Source organism: Mirounga leonina, unplaced genomic scaffold (genome assembly GCF_011800145.1).
Source record: "Mirounga leonina isolate KUSES-001 unplaced genomic scaffold, KU_Mleo_1.0 Mir_82, whole genome shotgun sequence".
NCBI classification, from domain to species: Eukaryota; Metazoa; Chordata; class Mammalia; order Carnivora; family Phocidae; genus Mirounga; species Mirounga leonina.
Window position 1 is genome coordinate 5,595,466 of NW_023270825.1, and position 20,270 is coordinate 5,615,735.

The 20,270-nt window shown below is 51.5% G+C and overlaps 1 protein-coding gene across 4 annotated transcripts in view; it reads left to right on the top strand.

The window, feature by feature from the left end:
* The window catches only part of BCL11B (BAF chromatin remodeling complex subunit BCL11B), a 90,891-nt gene that overhangs the window by 10,880 nt on the left and 59,741 nt on the right, over positions 1–20,270 (top strand). For 2 of the 4 annotated variants that reach the window (XM_034992563.1, XM_034992565.1), the window contains exon 2: positions 3,005–3,370. In XM_034992563.1, coding sequence (XP_034848454.1) covers positions 3,005–3,370 — 366 coding nt within the window. Of the gene's footprint in view, positions 1–3,001; positions 3,371–20,270 lie in introns of all 4 variants that reach the window. The other 2 variants (XM_034992562.1, XM_034992564.1) reach the window with 1 other exon arrangement.

Below are 20,270 nucleotides of genomic sequence, written 5' to 3' on the forward strand. Positions count from 1 at the left end.
CAGGCTTACGTGACCTTTGCTAATTTTTAAAGTAGTCTGTGTTTCTCTTGAATGAGAAGGACGAATTGAAATTACGTAGCTTACAGCCTCCTAACAGAGAGGACGTCTGCGTGCTTCCTAGAACTCCTCCCCGGAGAGCGGACAGGCAGGGCTGAAAAAGTTAATGAGAAGCAAAACAAAACAAGGACAAGAAAGATTAAATTATTAAGCAGCAGGAAGCACCTCCCCGTGCTTCAGCGAGGATGGTCACGCTTGGAAGTGTGGCCGTCTTGGTGACACAGCGGAGTGCCCGGCCTGTGGGCGAGTGGCAGTTGAGACAGGACCAGGTACCACCGCCCTTCTCACCACCGAGCTTGCCCCTGCTCCTTCTGAATTCTGTTTCATTTTGTCCTTTTTTGCTTTTCAGCTCATTTCCTTTGTGCCTCTCTCCTTTTTTTTTTTTTAACAAAACAATATTTTGACATCCTCCTCCCATTTATTAGAGTTCCCTCTCTAGAAATGGTGCACAATACATCCTTATATTTCTAAAGAACTGTTTTCACAGCCCTCTCCTTTGGCTCTGAAATTATGTATATGTAATTGGTAATTAAAGGTGCAAGCTTTTCAATATAAACAGTATTGCTCAATGTTAGATCATTAAAGGGAAAAGAAGCACCGAATAATTACCTTTTCCATTCTGACAAACCGTTCACAGGAATCCGGTCCCCCCTACAACCACTGTTCGGCATGAGGGTTGTGATTACATTTCAACCATACCAAAGCATCTTTTCATAAAATAAATTGGTAAATTAATTATGTAGCATTGTGTTCCACCTCCTTTTTAAATAAACTCCCGATTTCTTTTTTAAAGTGTAATTAATGTTCCTGGGGCTGGCTTGGTGAAAACCGTTTCTCTTACCTTATAGGTTTTTGGGTTTTTTTGGTGTGTGTGTGTTAGAGGCATGGAGACAACAGATTTAGGATTTCCTCATCTTCGGGGTGTTTTTGTACTGACGTGGGTCTCATGCATGTCCAAGTGTAATTCATGGAGGACTCTGTCTGCTTGTCTCTAACCACAGGCAGGATCTCAAATGCTAACTTTCCTTCCCAGCCACACCTATGCCTCGACCTGTTCACATGCGGCTCATACGTGTCACCTGTCCTACAGTGTCCATCCTAGATTCAGCATCACACGTGGATTCCCACGGGCCCTGAAGAAGCTGTGTTCAGAAAATACAGGACAGGGGGGCGCCTGGGTGGCTCAGTTGGTTAAGTGGCTGCCTTTGGCTCGGGTCATGATCCCGGGGTCCTGGGATCGAGCCCCGCGTCGGGCTCCCTGCTCAGTGGAGAGTCTGCTTCTCCCTCTCCCTCTGCCTGCCTCTCTGCCTTCCATCTGCCTCTCTGCCTACTTGTGCTCTCTCTCTATCTCTCTGTCAAATAAATAAATAAAATCTTAAAAAAAAAAGAAAAAAGAAAATACAGGACAGGGATTCATATGTAAGATAGAAGATGCCACAGAATTTTTTCCTTAAATTATCTGTTCTTTGGCTCTGGCCCGTCAGTAACTTCACTGCCCCGGAATGTGTTTTCCCTCCCATCCATCCCTTCTCTCCGTTCCTCTCTGGTTTTCATTATATCTCACTAAATACCGTACAACTTAAAATTTACCTGCCTCCTCGGTTGTCAGACCCTTGGCTTTTCCCAGCACCCCGACACTCGTGCCGGCCCTACGACCACATTGTTTGCTCTTGAAAAATTCCAACCCAAGTTTGCTCAGAGCCTGAGGGGATGTGCAACCTCATTGTCCACTCCCCTTATTTATGACACTTTTGGCGGCCGAGTCTTCCCGTTCTCCCCCTGGGGGTTGCTGCTGTTGGAGGCATTTACTGGCTTCAAAATATTTGGGTCCTCTGTCCCCTCCCAAATAAAAAAAAAAGGAAGTATATTGGCTGCTAAAGAAATATGAAAATGTACAGCCCATTGAAAGTGTGGTGGTTTGTTGTCTGCCAAGAAATGCTTTTGGAGTCTGACGAGGTTTTTTTTTTTTTTTTCCTTTTCTTTTTCTGGGAGTGAAAAATAAAACCAACAAAACAGAAAGGACAGTGGGGAGCTGATGAGTGCCGGGAAATCTACAAAGTGATGGCGGTCTGACCAGGAGCAGGGTGTCTGGCAGGAGAGTGGCTCCCTCTTTCAGGGAGCAGACTAACAGCGTCCCTTCCCCTGCATTGTTGTTGTTGGTGGTGGTTATTTTTTTCTTCAATATTTCTTTTTGAACCGACACTCACTTGTTGCTTTCTGAGCATGTGGGCTTCTTTCTCTCCTAAGGCCTGGCTGCCTGACGCCCGTTTGGGGCTCTGCTTTCTTGTCTGGTGTGCAGCCAGGTCTGAGGTAGAGGAATGCAAGCAGGGCTCCCATGAATGGGGAGGACATGAATGAACCGTGGAAGGGAGGGGGCGGCCGATCGAGCCCAAGCAGGGTGAACTGGCTCTGGCGCACGCTTCTCAGCCTTGGCTGCCCACTGGAATCACCTGGGGAGTCTTAAAAATAAAAAGACAATCTGAGGTTTGGATCTCGCTGTAATTGGTCTGGGGTGCCGCCTGGGCACAGGGGGTTCGGGACTCCCCAGGTGGTTCTCAGATGATGTAAAGTGGGAGAGACACGTCTCGAGCTTGAAGTACGGGGGCCCGTGACACTGAGCCTCTTGTGAAAGCAGGACGGGTGTTATGTGCACGTGGATGTGTTTACATGCTATATTGGGGGGTGGAATCACCAGCAAATAAAGGACAAAGCAGTAAGTTTAGCATCAGTTAAGCAACCACCTCCACGGGCTGCGATGTTGCTCCCGGAGCCTCAGTTTGCCCATCTGTGGCCTCCGGGAGTCATGCGGGGACTTGGTGACCTCTAGTATCCTGCAGTGGAGGGGCCTCCTCTTGGTGGGGAAGGGTTGGAATGGCCGCTGGGTGCCCGTGATTGCCTAAGCCCATCTCTGTCTTCTCTGCCCCCTTCTCCTCTCTCTCTCCAGCAGAGGCTGACCATGTGGAGGCCGCCATCCTCGAAGAAGACGAGGGTCTGGAGATAGAGGAGCCCAGCAGCCTGGGGCTGATGGTGGGTGGCCCCGACCCTGACCTGCTCACCTGTGGACAGTGTCAGATGAACTTCCCCCTGGGGGACATCCTGGTTTTTATAGAGCACAAGAAGAAGCAGTGTGGCGGCAGCCTGGGTGCTTGCTATGACAAAGGCCTGGACAAGGGCAGCCCGCCGCCCTCCTCGCGCTCCGAGCTCAGGAAAGTGTCTGAGCCGGTGGAGATCGGGATCCAGGTCACCCCCGATGAAGATGACCACCTGCTCTCACCCACGAAAGGCATCTGCCCCAAGCAGGAGAACATTGCAGGTATGGAATGTTGCCACTGGCCAGGTCGCCACTGAAGCCACCTCCTGGGTCCCACGCCCGCCTGTCCCCTCTTTGTGCTGGGTGTCGGTGCTGGGAGGGCCCAGGGGCTACTGGGATAGGACCACCAGCCAGGGCTCGCCCTTTCCGAGGGGCCACTGTCTGGGTGACCCTCAGGAGGAGACAGGCCCGGGGCTCAGAGAGGCACAGCTGGCTGATGGTTGCTTTGCTTTTGGCAATGAGGCTCTGTTGTGGGGCCTAATCCATAGGTGGCCGGGAGTACAGAACAGAAATTTGGAAGGCTAGGGTGGCCCTCGGTTTGCTGGTGTTCTTGGCTTAGTCTCTGGCTGTGCAGCCAGACTGTCTTGGGTTGGAATCTGTTCTTCACAACATGGACAAGTCCGTTTTTCCATCTGTGAAATGGAGCTAATGAGACCGATCTCCATAGGGTTGTGGTGAGGTCTAATGAGACGTGGCCTGTGGGCAGGGCCTTGTAGGCACTTAGGAACGGGAGCACTCATTTCTTCCTCCTCCTCTCTCTGGCCTCCATTTCCCATCTGTAAAAAGAGGCGTGCTGATCTCAGAGGCCCCTTCTGATGTTGCCTGATCCTTCTGGCAGGTCTAGCGAAGGGCTTGCGGGAACTTGCTGGAGCACTGCGCCCCTTTCAGCTGACCGCCTGGACAGCTGACTTTTACCACCTGAAGAACAGGTGTTGGGTTGTGTCCTCTGGCCACAGGGAGGTGGCACCATGTCCTGCCGGGCCGTGGTCACGGAATGCCAGAGCCTCCTCCAGGGAGCCCGAGCTCTGTGCAAGCCACAGTGTTTGCTTTTGGTCCTACTTCTGAGCCTAGGAGGCCCAGCAAAGATTGAGGGCCGTGGTGGCCTGTGTTCCTGCAGTAAGCAGCAGCCAGTCCTACAGCAAGATGGCACCAGTGTGCGTGTAGATGAGGGGTCACATCCTGCCGGTTGGCTCTGGACAAGCTGCTTCATGAGTCCAGGCCTCAGTTTCCTTATGTGTCAACAGCGAGTGAGAATACTGGCAGGCCTGTTGTGAGGATTGAATGAGCAGGGGCTCCGTAAGTGCTTTGCCAGTGGAAGTTTCCTCTCAGGGGTCCCCTCTGGTTCTGCAATGTGCAAGTAGGTGCCGGCTCTGTTTTGGGCGTGGAAGCTAGTGCTGGTGCTGGAGGGACTGAGGCTCTGGGTGCTCCTCCTTGGAGGATGAGCCTGGTGTAGCCCAAGGCACCTGCTCCCACGGGTAAGATGGAGCAGAGAGCCCCATCATTCAGAAGGCAGTCATGGTAATGCAGCAAAGCCACTTGGCAACTCTGAGACTTCCGGGCCTCAATTTGCCCGTCTGTCAAATGGGATTAATGAGTTCTCTCTTGGGAAGAGACTGTGGTGGGATGCAGACTCCTGCTGGCACATGCTAGGTGCTGGGGAGACCCCATCAAATCATACTGGCCTGTGGGCCTTGCCTTCTGGCTGCTGAGCTAGAGACATCTCTCTTGCTCTCAAGTTGCCAAGGGCTTTGAGAAAAATGCCCAGCATGTTCAGGGCCGTGGTCATGTAAACCCCGGCTTCTCAGAGTGCCCTGCAGATGTGAGTGATGCTGCCTTCGTTTGGGCTGGAGCCTCCCACCCAGAAAGGTGCCGGGTCACTTTTGTTGGTGTTGTTGGGGCCCCCATGCCTTTCTTTTCTTTGACACTGGAGGAACAGTTTTCCTCCAGTAGAATAAACACCCGGCGTCAGTGACCACAGACCTTGCCCACGAGACTCTGGTCCCTACTTATATTTCCATGGAAAGGCATTCTGCTTTCCCCCAAAACCATCCGAATCCTCATTTCACGATGAAGGTATTTCCCAGCGAGAGGCTGCCGATCATTGTGGGTAGGTTTGTTTAAGAAAGCGACTAGATGTGATTTCATAAAAGGCAAAGTTAATCTGCAAGGCGGCTTTGTCCTCACCCCCCCATACCCCCTGCGCCCCTTTTTCTCGGGTTGTAATACTGCAGCAGCCTACAGTATTTTTATTTTATGTGTGACAGAAGATATTCTTGGCCTTTTCTGTTCAGCAATAGGACGAATGCATTTCTTCATTCTCGAAGAAATATGTAAAATAATCCCTTAGAAGTCTAAAGAGATATGTTTGTTCAAAGCATTTAAAATGTTATTTTAATCAAAGGCACAAAACAGTCTCCATGCTGTGTCAGCTGAAGACGACCATCCCGTTCTAGCGGCACGTTGTGCCTTCTTGCTGGCCCTCCTTCCGCTTCTCTCCTCCCTGCCTTGGCACCAACTTTTCTTGCTTTTTTTTTTTTTTATTTAATAAAAAAGGAAAGATTAAAGAATAAAACTTCAGTGGCTCAAATGTATAAAGTAATTTAATATGGTGGGAGCATTAATTATTTTAGCTTAATTGAATTCTGAGGACTGCAGTACTTGCATTTTTGTAGACAAGCCCTGTTTATTATTTCTCTGTGTAGATTAACAGTAAAGGAAACACAGATAACTTTCAGTTATTTATTGTAAAATAAATGTGTCAATTCATGTGTAAAGCAAGCTGCTCAAAGATAATTGAGTCTTTATATTTTAAGAGGGGGGCCAGGAATCACAGGCGCTTCTCCGCCCGGGCTTCCGGAAATCCGCACAGCTGCTGCCCAGGCCCCTGGCACCGCTGGCCTTGCCCAGGCCTCTCCTGTTCCTGCTCCCCAGCCGAGGTGGGGAGGGATGCTCCAGCCTGTCCGAGCCCCACTGTTGTCCCCAGGGCCGGTTACTGGGGAGCAGGTGGCTGTTAACTCTTGGGACTTGGCCTCTGGTTTGGCTGTCCCAAGGGAGGTGCCCGCGGTGACCATGCGGCTCATGCCTTTTGGGGAACCAACAATCTGAGCCTTGTCCAGACGGGTCCCAGCCCTCCTTGCTGCCCAGTGCTTCTAGAGGCCGGGCCGCAGAGATGGATGGGCAGGGCTGGCCTGTGGAATAGGTGGGATCCCTTCCACCTTCAAGGGCGCCCCCAGGGTGACATCGGAATTGGAATTCTGTCAGTCATTGGACCAGGGCTGGACCCTGGATCGGCCCTTTCCTTGGGACACTGGGGTCTGGAGATGGGCATAAAAGGAGTAGTTAATCATTTTTTTTTCCTTTCCTTTATTATTATTATTATTTTTTAATGATAAGAGAAGTAGGAGAGTAGAAGGAGGAACTTTTCTGTAGCTTTGTATCTTGGAGGGCATTCGTTCATTCATTCTTTTGTTCATTTAATAAACAAGCACCTACTGCTCTTCCCCTGCTCTGAGCATACCCCTGGCCGTGAGGTGACAGAACCCCCCAGGGTGAGGGGAGCATGGTGGGAGGACGGCCATCTGGGCTGCTGCTCTGTCCCCCTTGGGGGACATGGCCCAAGTGTGAGCAGTAGCTGCCCTGCCCTTGCTGTGTGCGGTTGTGGCCCCGGGGCCCTGCGCCTTGGCCGTGTGCTGTGGGCAGAGCAGGGCCATGGAGCCTGTGTCTGAGGCCCATCTGGGGACAGAGGGGTGGAGTTGAGCCGAGGTGGGGGCTCAGGTCTGCCTATATAGGAGTTCTTTACCTTTCCCAAGCCCCCTTCCCACTGCCTTCTCCCACTTCTGGCAGAGCTGGGGTGAGATGGGTTCCAGGGTTTGCAAAGAGCAGGAGTCTCTGAGCATTATGGGGGATGGGTGCCTTAGGAGGGGTGGGGAGAAGGGGGCTGGGGGTGTTTGGGGTTCGAGGCCCGCGCCAGGGAGGCCGTGTGCTGCCCCGTGGGGAGGGACCCGGTGCAGGTCTGAGCCCTCCCCTGCCTCCTGCCAGCCTTGGGCCATGTGACCTGACCTCCTGAGGGGCAGCAGCCAAGTACGGGGAGCGCATCTAACAGTAACTGTGGTGTTTAAGTGCTGTGTGCCTGCCGGGCGCATGGGGAGCCTGCTGCAGGGATGAGCGCCTTCTTCCCTTACTGGTGCTGTTTCCCCAGCTCCATTTCCTGCTGGTACTGTAGCCAGTGTAGGTCTTCCAGGAACTGGGGGAGAAACTTCCATTGGCTTCGGGGAACTCCACCATCAGAAACAGTGTCAGAACCACTGCCGTGTGTCCTCCTCCCCCCAGCCATCTTTGGTCACGTTGTTACTGTCCTTTGGTGGCCGCTCTGATGGTGGGTCCCTCTGGGGAGGAGCCTGGGGGATCAAAGGAGCATGGGCTTTGGTGTCAGTGGGGAGGGGTGCAATTCCAGTGCCCGCCCAGGCCAGCCACTTCACTTTTCTGGGCCTCAGTTTCCTCGTCTGTCCCCACTTGTCAGTCCTATGGCAAGAATGAACAGCGATGAGAGCCAGAGAGCACCCACCTAGCTCAGGGTCCGGCTGCAGCCAGATGACTGAGAAGTGGAAGCTTCTTGAAAAGCTTTTAAGAGGGTGTGGACCCCGCTTGGCAGCACGAGGTGTTGGCTTCTCAGTCAGAATCTTGAAAATTTCCCTCGGATATCTCTCTCAGCATTTCTACTGATTCCTCCTTAGAATCCCCATTTTATAGCCACTGGAGGGAAGGCTCAGGTAATTCGTTTTCGCGAGTTATCACCCCTTCCATAACCAGATGAAGCTATAACCAGAGGAATGAGCCATCAGCTGTCAGTCAAAGGTTTGCCTTTTTGCCTTTTTGTCCTCCCCTCCCCAAGCCCCAAATGTCAAATTTCTGGAGAAATGCAGGAGACAGGCAGCGGGTGAAGGAGGTGGCAGATCCCCCTGGGCTGGAAGTGGCAGGCAGTTCCCTGCTGCGATGGCCCCACCCACTCTGTACATCTTCATCTGGAACCGAGGAACGGTCCGGGGTGTGCCTGGAGGCGGGGGGTTCGCGTAGCAGGCAGAGCACAGACAGGGGGCTTGGTTTGAGGTCCCAGTGACCCATTGCTAGGCAAATGGTGTTGGAGAAAAGGGCTTCTGATCAGCTGGAGGATTTACATGCTGCTCGGCAAATGTGCATTTCAGACTTTAAAAAATAAATAAAATAAATGTGAAAAAGAGAATATTAGCTTGGTCAGTGGAAGAAACTAAATAACTTGCTTGTGCTGGAAACTGGAGATAAACCCCACTTGCAGGTTGTCTTTAAAAACTTGTGCTTGATATATTTAGTGTTGTTATTTTGCCTCCAAATTAAGGTTAGTTAAATCCATGTGTGTTGCAGCATGGATTATCTTTTTGTATTATTAAATCGTGACAGCTAATTATTAGTTCTGTCTGCACCAAGGAATAGTGGAGTGTTCTGTCTGGGAGACATGGTCCTGGGGCTGGGCGTTGTAAGGCTGGCCCCAAAGCTGGGGCAGGGCTGGCAGGTGGTGGGGAGGAGGGGGCCTACCTGGTAATGCACATTTGTGCTTAGGTGCTTTTCTTGGTTTACCTCATCTTGAAATAGACACCAGCCTTGAAACAGATACGTCTAATCCCACTTTGAAATAGATATTTTCTAACCCCACTTTGAACTAAGGCTCAGAGAGGTTAAGGGACTTGCCCAAGATCACACAGCAAAGTGGAGTCAGACTCGGGTCTGCCTGGCTTCCTCGGGTGGCACGGGGAATGGAGGCCTTTAGGGAGGGGTAGTCTAACTGCCTGGCTGGCCCAGCCAGTGGGGCAGGCACGACCTCCAGACCCTGTCCAAGGTGATCTTTGAAGCCTTCCTAGGTATGACTCTGCAGATACAGCCTGGAGCCCTCAGGCCCCCAGAGGCCTTGACCCATAGTCCGTGGGTAGCCTTCCTCATGTGGTTACCTGTGCTTTCTCGTGAAGGTTTTGGAGAGGTGGGTGGTGGGTAAGAAAGCAGTTAAGATGTGAATTCAGATGGATGGATCTGGACTGGGATTTGGGTTTGCCAGTGACCTGTTGTATAACCTTCAGCCAGTTGTTTACCTCTCTAAGTCCCCGTTTCCTGTAGAATGGAGATAATCTTTCTTATCTTTCAGCCTTGTTACAAAGTTTGATTTAGGCAGTGCATTCCTGTATTAGGTCCCTGTGGATCTTTAGCTGTTATTAATAACAGAGAACCACCGGAGGGATCCATGCGGGGATTCTGGCCTCCGGGCTTAAGCTGGAAGGATCTCCTTGCTAAGGATCTCCTCCCATTCTTACCTGAGCATATGTAACTGGTTACTGGCAGGGCTGAGTCCAGACCCTAGTTATCTTGAGTCAGGCGCCCCTTTTGCCACACCAGGCTGCCCGGTTCTGTGACTTGAGGCGATCCGTTTTCCCGGGCAGAGTCCCAGTGTCCTGAGCCGTAAGCGGGGGTAAGCAATCCCTGCCCTGCTGGCCTCCCAGGGAGAGCAGAGACTAGGGTACGGCGTAAACTGCACAAACCGTTGCGGAGTGTGAGCAGCTACCCAGAGCGACTGTAACACCAAGTTTTAATTGAAAGTTTTATTGAATTAAAAAGAACACAAAAAATACTAATCAGCTAGGGTAACTTTTTTTTTTTCCTTGCTAGGTTTCCTTTAGGTTTGGGGCCCTCGTTAGGTGTGGTTCATAGAGGTGGTTCCATGCTTCCAGAAGCAATTCAGAAAGGAGGACGGGAAGTTAGGGAAGAGAGTGAGGGAAGGGCATGGGGCTCCCAGGTGGGGAACCTAACCAACCCCAAGCCTCTGTTATCATTATTATTAGGTTTTTAGTTTGGCAGTAAATAGTTAGCAGTCGGCTTAAATTTTTTATTAGGCACTTGAGCCTGCCTTTTTTGTGTGTGTGTTCATTTTCATGCCTGACTAATGCATAACGAGTAGCTCTAGAATCTGTTAGGAGGGGGCTCTGTGTCAGTAAACTATATAAATAGGGCAGCCTGCCGGTCACCCCTACACCCTTGGGTTTATCTTTTCACTGAAGAAACAAAAAGATTGAGTTTTCATATTTGGGTTTTTAACTGAACACATACTTATTAGGACTAACTCTGTACCAGTCACTGTTTGAAGGGCTTTGCAACTATTCACTGATTTAATCCTAATACCTCCATGAGGTAGGTGCTGGTATCAAGCCCACATTACCAAAGAGGAAACTGAAGCCCAGAGACATTAAGTCACTTGCCCAGGGTCACACAGCTGGTGAGTAGGGGCCCGGGCTGTGTCCTCTGGCAGTCATGCTCTTTCCTGTGGCGAGGCAGCGTTGCGTGTGGTCGTATTTCATCCTAATTTCACTCTACACTCCCATCCACTGTCTCCACCCCATGAAAGGTGGTCAATCAGTTATTACTTTCATTTCATAGATGAGGAAACCGAGTCATAGAGAGGTTAAGAGCCTCACATACTTACCCGGTGAGTTGGCTGCACAGTTGTGCCTAGACACCAGGCTCCTGATTGCCAGCCCGTGACCTTCACAGGGCGCCCAGGCCCAGGGGATCATTCGATTCTTTAACTGCGGCTGGCACAGGCCCCTTCTGCTCCTGGCTGGGCCACGAGTGATTTCTTCTCTGAGGGTGAAGCACCAGGATGGGACCTGGGGTCTAGTGTGAGCTGCAGGAAGCAGGACAGTGGGCCTCCACCTGTCCTACACACATCTGTGGATTTCGTGTTGACTGCTGTCTGTGCGGAGCTGTCTTGTTAGGAGCCGACTTCTACCCAGTTGGGTCGGGTGGTGGGGCAGCTGGGCCTACGGAATGCAGGGTGGGGAGGGGCAGGCATGGTGGACTCTGGCCAAAGACCTGGGGTGGTGTCTAGGCCCTGTGGCTGACAGGCTGTGTGACCTTGAGCAGACCCTCCCCCACTTTGGGCCCCGAGCTTCCTGAGCTGAAATAGGAGAAGGAGCTACCAGTGGTTTCCAACAGCTGCAAGAACCTGGCGGGGGTGGGGGGGGTGGGGGGGTAAGCTCCAGCTTCCTACCTAAATCCTCCTCCCACCCAGCAGCCCAACCGGCTTCCCTCATTTGTTACTTCTTGGGTTTAGGAAATAAATTTTCTTTGAAGAAATTGGTGGCTGAAATGAAAACCATCATACTAAAGGATAAACAGGGTCTCTTTCTGCTTCAAGCCGTGAACATTCCCCTGGAAGGATATGGTGCAGAGTTGAGGCTCAGGGCCCCTCCTGTGCCTCTTCCAGGCACTGTCCCTCATGTTGTAGATGTGGTTTGGTATTTATTCTTTTGATAGGAGGACCTCCCGAATTGTATGAACCTCAGGCCCCATGAAATCAGAACCCACTCTGATCCAGGCACTGCTAGGTTGTGACCAGTGACCTAAGGGGGTAGGGGTGTTAGCCTTGCCCAAATTAAGTCCAGGGAGGAGCTCCAGATGGCAGGGTGTGATCAGGACTTAGAGGCCCCCCCGAGCTGGACCCAGGGACCAGGAGGTCTTTCTAGAAGGCAAGGCTTCTAGGTTTCATTTTTATTTTGTTTTTCAGTGGGTTTCCTTAGAGTCCTCCTCCTGCTGGTCTGCTGATTTTGATCTGGAGGTGGGGGTGGGAGGATGGGGTGGCTCAGGAAGGAGGAGTCTGTGCTGAGGGAGGGGGGCTGAGTGTGTGAGGGGGAGATCTGGCGGGGAGAGGTGTGATCACTTGGTGAGAGATAGGTGCCTACTGCCACCACCAGCGTGAAAACTGGGACCCCAGGCTCTTTTGGGTGGAAGAATATTAACAAAATGGCCTTTTGTTGGAGGTAAGAAGTCATCACCCCCCGCCCCCCCCGATTCCTGATGTGGAGAGGAGAAGGCAGCTAGGTATTCAGATGGACTGCCAAGGGCAGGGTGAACCCCCCCCCCCCCCAGCCCAGCCCAGGACAGCCAGCTAGTTCTCCAGGCCAAGGCAATATTTGATCAGGGCTGTTGACTCCAGGGGGCTGAGTACCTGCACAGCTTCCCTTGCCTTAAGGCTGCAAGTGTGGACACAGCCTTAGATGCAGGCAGATAAATCCAGACTCAAAGGTGCACAGGTGCGTGGGTCAGCGCCCACCCAAGATGAATCCCCACGAACAGAGCCTTGCCACCTGACAGCCCCAGTGCCTACACTGTGACCAAGTTCCAGTGAGGACATCTGTCCAACGTGGCAGTGTCCAGGGTGCACAATTCTTCTTTCCTGACTTCAGGTACCAAAGGAATCCTTGAAAGTAATGGAGAAAGCACTGACTTTGTTTTAGAGACTTTTTCCGGGCAGAGCATGGCATCTGGGGAGTGTAGTCCCCCAGCTGAGTTCTGGGGGTCCTCCCTTGAGGCTGGGGGCCACGGAATGCCTGTCTCATGCTCTGTGTCTAGCAACCATCTAGGGTTCTTTGTTTCCCTTAAGGAGAAACAGGACAAACCTTTGATGACCCCTTCCCACCCCAGCAACTGGTAAAAGGTTTGAGGTTGGTAGACCCCACAAAACTAAGTTCTCCAAAGGAGCCAGAGTGGATTCTTTCCCCCTCCCACCAAGAGTTCAAAGCCAGCCAATTAAGAAACCTAAACAGTGTGGTCTTCTCCTTGCATCATTGACATCATTGGCTTGTAAAACTTTCCCTCCAAAGGAGGCGCCTTTATTCGCTGGGAAAAAGTAGTATGTAATTTTCCTGACCTGGCCTTTGCTTTGGAGGGGAAGGAAAAGAGAGAGAGAGAACTCATTTCCAGAAACAAACGGGGCCCAAGACAGCAAACAAGTTCCACACTCTGGGGTCGGGGCCTTGCCGGCGGGAGCACAGGATCCCGGATACCGAAAATGGCGTTTTGTGGGGATGCGAGACCGGGGGCCTGCCAAGCGCCGAGGGTCTCGGGTCTCAGACGCATTCTAAGACTATGGGGGAGGGGTGGGGAGACGGACATCAAAATCCTCCCAACTCTGAGACTGTACTTCTTCTCCCGCTCGCATGAAACCAGGCGCCACCTGCCTCACCACTAATGCAATTTCCCGTGTGCCCCGACGGTTGCAACTTGCAAGACTCATCTTGCCCCCTTCCGGGATCTCCAGCGACCCTCCCCCTTCCCGGCCTCCTCCCCTCCCCCGCGACGGTGCCACCCCCAGCACATCATCCCCTCCCACGTGGGAGGGGGCAGGGGCAGAACTCCTCCTGCCACGCCCGCCGGGGACTTCAGGCTCCGCCCCCGGGGGCTTCAAGGTTGGGGTCCATAGGTCTCCCCTCACTACCAAGCCCAGGCGCACAGTGGCCTTTTCCAGGGCGTGTGGTGCAGAGCTCAGGTGGGGGCGCAAGACGGCCCGCACCTCCCGGACCCCGCACGGAAACAGGCGGACGCTCAGGCAACTCCGTGATTGCACCGGGGGCCTCCTCTGCGGTCGGTGCCCACCCTCCACCCCGCCGGCTACGGTCCCGCCGAAGGTTCCCAGGCGCTGTTCCCCGGCCTTTGGGCGCGCCTGGTCCCCTCCAGGCAGCCGGCCTCGCCGACTCGCCCGCGGCCTCTCCAGCCTGCGCCCCGGGGCGCGCGGCCAGGCGACCATCCGCCTCGTCTCTCCTGCTCTCCCGGCCCAGGCCCGCCGCGCACGTTGATTGTGTCTTCCTGGGGCGGGAGGGCCGAGGGGGCTCCAGGCCCATGCATAATTCGGGGACTTAATGGGCCAGCTGCTCGGGCGGGGCGGTGAGGGGCGGGCGGAGGCGCAGCTGACCCTGCCCGCGTCTGGCCTCGCCGCAGAGGCGCGCTTCTTTCTTCCTCCGTGACAGCTCCCCTCCCCCTCTCGGCCCGGGTCCGAGGGGGGCGGGGAGCAGGCGAGTCGTAGGGTTAGCCCAGGGGAGGGGGCTTCCTCTGTGCATTCCTGCAACTTTTGCTTTGGAGGGCGGGAGGCGTGCAGTGAAACGGAGCCTCCCCGGGACCCGGCTCCCGAAGGAGCCGGGGGAGTTGGAATGCAGGTTTCCTCCGAGCATTCTGCAGCCCTCGAATCTTCCCCTCCCCCCCCAGCCCCTTTTCCCCGCCCTCGGCGACCCCCTGTCGGCCCCCAGCCCCACCGCAGCCCGGCGAGCTCGCCCTTGGCCCCGGGCCAGCCCCCTTCCCTGGCAGCGGGCGGAGATGGATGGAGGCGGAGACCCAAGGTCAAGGGCGGGGAGCCCGCCGGCCTGGGGTCCCTTTGTGCGCTCAGGTCCGCCCCTCCTCCACCCGCCCTCTCCTCCCCGACCCCCAGGCGCGCGACCGCACGAGTGACCTTCCCGGGCGTGGGGAATTGCATTTCAGGACCCCTGAAAACTTCTGCCAGTGGCCCCATCCTCAAAATCAGCGCGCGAGGGGCGGGGCTCCTCGCCTGGTTGGCGTTCCTTCCCGGGCGTTTGTCTTGGGTCCTGGGGGCGCCCTGGGATCCCCTCTTCGCCCCGCCGCGAACGCTCTGAAAGGGTCGCGCCCGACCGAGCCCGGCATCAGCCCACCTTGGCCCGACTGAGCCCGGCAGTTCCCCGGATCCAGGTGAGGCCCGTTTGGAGGGAGCCTCAAAGAGTTCTTTGTGCATTTTGTGTCCATCCTGGGCAAACAGTCCCGTCCCAAAGTGGTTTTCTTTGTAGGGTTTTTTTTTTTTTTTTTTTTTTTCCTCCCGGGGTGGCGGGTGGGGGAGGAGAGGGAGCCTGCTTTTCTAGAGGGAATTCCTGGGGGCTGGGATTTTAAAACACTCAAGAACAAAAGTGTTTTCCCAATTGTGTGGGAATGGAAACCTCTACTAGAGTGGGACACAAAGCCTCGTGGAATTACAGGGAATTAATGTCAGTCCTTCTTCCAGCCCGACTTCTCTTACAATACCCCCCCCCCAAGAGAATTTGTATGCAAATGGTCACCTTGCTAGGAGTCTCTCTTTATTTTTGCTTCTTAAAAATGGGCCTCCAGTTGTTTAAAGCACTCCAGCAGACCCTTAAAGACTCAGAAAAGCAGTGGTTGGACGCCCAGTGTATTTACCACAAAGCTCTTAAGAAAATGTTCAAACATTTTCCCAAAGCTGTTACTCCAGAAATAAAAATGTATGCTGTTTGCCTATCGAAGATCACAAGTTTACCTTCACCGTGACAGCTTTTCTAGGCTAGAATTGGAGTCACGTCTCTGTTTTCCATTATTCAGAAATAGGTCTGAACCACACAGAACATATTTGCTGTAACAAGAGTCAAGGTAATTTAAAAAAAATATATACATATTTATTTATGATTTGGGTTGACCCAAATCGTAACAGAGTGTTGCACTTTCTGTGCTATCAAAGGCTAAAGCATTTTGTAAACAATGCCTTCATGGCATTTAGAGTAAGAGTTGATCTAAAGAAAATCTCAGATTTAGCTCACCCGAAGTTTGAGCAAGCTAGCTTTTCTTCTGGAGGAATCCGAAGGCATTTGTCAATTTATTATTTTTTTTTGAAAGGCCTATGGAAAAGGTAACAAATTCAACACTTGGGAACTCAGCTGCTGGCAGCCCTGGACAGGAAGGTTTTCATATCTGCCTGAACTTGCTCGTTGATTTCTCAGACGTCCATTTATAACAGTTCTAACAAGATAGAATCTGCCTTTGAATATCTGTAAATACGGGTAAAGATCACAATCCGGCACTCATAATGGTCCAAGACTGGAAAGGCAGATTCTTGTGTTTGATTAATATTTATGTTACCGGATTCCTTTACAGAAAGAACGGTGGATGAAACACTAATTATGTGTGTGTGTTTGAGGGGCCCCCATCCTAGGTCTCTGCAGTTCCTGAAGAGGGATGTCATAAATTTTAGGATTTTTGGAATCAGGGTACTTATGGGGGGAATTGCTCATGTTTGGCTTAAAAGGTAACTGTGTGGTTGGCTGACTTAATGTCTATGACATGGAAAAGGAGGAAGCCAACTTACCTCTGCTTTCTTTATTTTGACGACTCAACAGTAATAAAAATTATGGGGGATTTCTCCCTCTAGTTTTATTAAGGCTTGGGGCAGAGCCTAGGGCAGAGTTGTTTGTCCAGAATCCTCCTCGAAGAGGAGGCCCCCTTGGGTGCTCTCGTGCCTTGGGAGGACACACACATCATTTTGTGTCCTAATGGCAGGGTGGGCTGCTTTGCCGTGCGTTGTGGTGTTCTGAGCCACTCGCCTGCAAGGTGCAGGTGACCTGCCTTGCTTTGTTCAGGAGTCACGTGTGGGAGATTTGCTTGGGAGTGGGGGATTTTGTCAGCTGGATCATGTTGAAATACCAATGGAATTGTTATCCAGAGGGATCCTGGGGAGGCCTCCTTTGGAGATGCAGTTAAACACCTTCAGTTTTATTACTTTGAGAAATCTAGATTTCCTTGTAGGATTTTTCTAGAAGTTTAGCCTCCCAGACCAGCACCTGAGAGCCCTGGTTAGCCTTCCCATCAATATTTTGTTGCCGCTGGAGCCTTTGGGGCCGCCTCCGTCGCTGAAGCGCCACAATCAAGGTGTTCACACGGTCTCAGATGTGTTTGTTCCTAAACAGCCCCGGGCATGTCTCAGTTTCTTCATCTATAAAATGGGGATATCCAATTGTTTACACTCCTGCCACCGTCCAAATATGAAAACAAACCATTCTGCAGGAGTGAAGTAATTGCTTATTTCAAAGACATCATCAAAGCATAGACTCTTATTGTTCAGTCTACGGGGGCAGGGTGACTAATTTGCAAAAGGGAGAGGAATCAAATAACTACTTGTGTAGCAGGTCATTTTCAATGCAAGGGGGAAGAATCAGGGGATTTAGTGGGGGGGTCCAAGGAGGAGGACTTGAATTTTCGATCTAGTAACCTAATACCAGTAGGAAATACATCTCTCCCGTTCCCGTTCATTTTGGGGGACTGACACTCCACCCCACCCCAGCTCTTTGTTAGTGTGGGGACTGTCACGTGATTCAGAATCTTAATACGGAGTGGGTTTGCTGTTACTCTTGACCCGAACATACCAGAAAAGGTATCTTTACTGACATTTGGTGGCTGGCCCCCCTGGACAGGAGTTGGGCAGAGGAGGTGTAGGCTTGGGGGGTGTGGAGGAATGCATACAGCAGGCTGCCTTTAAGTGCACAGTCTTGTTAGATGCAGATGAGGAAGGAACTCTGTGCAGGCTGGTGAGGAAATTCTCCCTTCTTTTGGCCGCCACCTCTTAAAACTAACAAAAATGGGCATTTATGCCCCCAGAGTGTGCAGCTCGTGGCTCCGAAATGGCACCTTTGCTGCGTAAATGGGAGGCCCAACTGTCCTTTTGGGACTCCATCTTACTTTTGTGTTGTTTTTCTTTTGATGAGGCTTGGTTCCTTTTTTCCAGCCAATGCTGAGTGAACCTGAATTAGATTTTTAAAAGGAATAACCCCTGGCAGGGCCCGAAACCTCCGATTTAGTTTTGCTAGTTAGAAAATACAGATGCTTGCTTTATGTATTTGTTTGGTTCACTCTGGCAGGGCCAAAACCTCAGGCTTGAGTTTGGGGGTGGGGGAGTGTGGCACTCTGCCTTCTCCACGGGGGACTTGATAGAGCCCTTGTTCTCTGGCATTAGAGCCCGGGTGGGGTGGGGGGCACAGCAGATCCCCATAGCCTGCGTTGGTGTAGGCAAGGAGCCAGAAGCTGTCTGGTGCTCCTTAATTGAATACAGATCTCAGTCAGTTCCACGTGGCCATGTGAGGATGGGCAGGGAGGGCACTGATACTTTTCCCCTCTCCCCCGTGTCTGGACGTGGAAGCTCGGAACCCCCCAACCTGAGGGGCCTTGGTGCCTGTCCCAGCCCCCAGCCCCCAGGGCTTGCAAAAAGTCAAGGGAAGTGGGCAAGGAGATCGCGCGACGCCCATGTAAATACTATTTGCGTGAGCTGGGTCTTCTATCTTTGTTAGTGGCGGCTCGTTAATTAACCGGCAGATTAGTGTTGCCTTCTTTTGACACATGCGTGTATTTTGGGGCAGAAGATTCTTGTTCTCCTAAAACCAAACGGAACCGTTCAGGAAGTCCTTGTACAGAGCCGCCTTCTTCTTCTCTCTGTCCCCGTTGTTCCCCTGCTCCCTCTTCCTGTCCCCTCCTCCCCACCCTTCCTTCAACCCAAGTGGGCTCCTAGTTGCGTGGAGGACAGACACGTTAAACACAGCTAAATAAATCGTGTTTACGCTTGGCATTCTTGGTAGTGAAAAATCTGTTGCCTGTTTTTACTTCCTTATTTCTCAGCATTTGCTTCCTACCTGTTTTTGAGCACATGCCCAGAAATAGTAGTTTTGTCAAATGAGGGGATAATGCCAGCCAGCCTCTCTTGCTGCCAAGGAAGCTGCTGGATTTTGCAAAACAGAGTGACGTTTTTTTAGTGACACTGATGTTTTTTTTTTTTTCCCTTCCCCCCAAAGAAATTAGGATGTAGGAGAAGAGTATTAAAATGCACTTAGGGAAGGAAAAAAAAACAAACCAACCAACCCCACACAGTCATCCCCATGGCACAGGGACACGCATTGAGCAGGTTTAGAGATGGGTCTCACTTTTGTTTGCACTTGGCTTCAAGGGCAGGAGGCAGCCTTCAGATGAGGAGAGGCTGCCACGGGCCGGGAGAGCTAGCTGAATCAGTCCCTTTCCCTTCAGCCCCAAGACTTAATTTTCTCTGCCATTTTGGATGATTGGTGTAGAGATTTTGCTTCTCTTTTTTTCCCGGTTGGGTCTGTGTGTTTCATTTCGGGGCCTTCTGAGCAGAGCCTTCTCTGTGCGCTTCCTCTGAGGTTATAGTTAGATTCTAGTCCCGATCCGGGTTTGGGGCTTGTTGGGATCCTAGCCACGCTATCATTGTTTATATAGAAGAGCAGCTAGGGAGACACCTCCCTTCCTCCGTGTCTTTATCCACAGCGTTGTTTGGGGATGGTATCTGAAAAGTCATTGTCATGATGTGTTGCTGTTTGCTGGGCAGAGGATTACAGCCGAATATAGACAGCAGCTTAAAAAAATATGTATTTTTTTTAGCAGTTTCAAAAACAAAAACAAAAACAAAAATGACAAACGCCGAGCGCTCCTGAGAGGAGCCTGGGCTTGTCTTATCGGGCAATCTTTGTGGGGTTTCTGCAGTGGGTTCTGTCTGAGGCCCCAGCACCTCGGCTCTGTTTCAAAGACAGCCAAGGGAAAAAAAATTACAACAAAATCAAAGTCCGTGTGCTCCGATTTCCCCCAATTTCTAATGGGAATACCCTGCAATAGAAATGATATTTCCATGGAGGACTGTGCTACTGGTTTCTTTAATTACATTAAATAGCCGTGTAAACCTCAGCTGATGGAAAGCCCTGTTTCGGTGGCAGCAGCACCGGGAGCGTGGCTAGATTGAATCCGAAGGAGCCGCGTTCCCCGTGTTAATGTGCTAACAGTCTTTATTCAATTAATCCCTCCAAGTGTTAATTTTTATAGATTTTGTTGTGCACACACCGTACCTCACTGTCGGTGTGTTAGGAGATGAAAATGGATTTCACGTCAAAAACTAAGGAAGAAGGTGACTGTCAGAACTGCTTCCTTAGAAGAAAATTTGTGATGGTAGCCGTCAAAGGCTACCCATGCTGAAAGGGAGGCTCGCAATATGTATATTACATGCCATCTACGTGCAGAAAACTCCCTTAAAGGAGCTACTTTGTTGAAAGTAATTACAGGCCTGCTCAGTGTTTTAGTCACTGACATTTCAGACTTGGCTTGGAAACATAAAGAGGCCACAGAAAGATTTTGTTCTTATGTGATGTGAGGCAACGCACCTCAGTGTTCTATATGTCCATTAGTAGAAGGTAAAAACAATGAAAAAGGAGAGAAAAAAAGACTCAGTCAACAACAAAAGCCAGGGGAGAGCCGGATATTTTTATTACGATAGTAGCAATTCCCTTGCATGTAACTCTAGCAATGCAACTAAAACCCCAAAATGCATTTGAACTATAGCAGTGACCCCTTTATTCAATTTGATCCTTTTCTTTCTCTCTCTTTCTTTCTTTCTTCCTTTTTCTTTCTTTTTTTTCTTCCTTCCTTCCTTTCTCTTCCTTCCTTCTTTCCTTCCTTCCTTCCTTCCTTCCTTCCTTCCTTCCTTCCTTCCTTC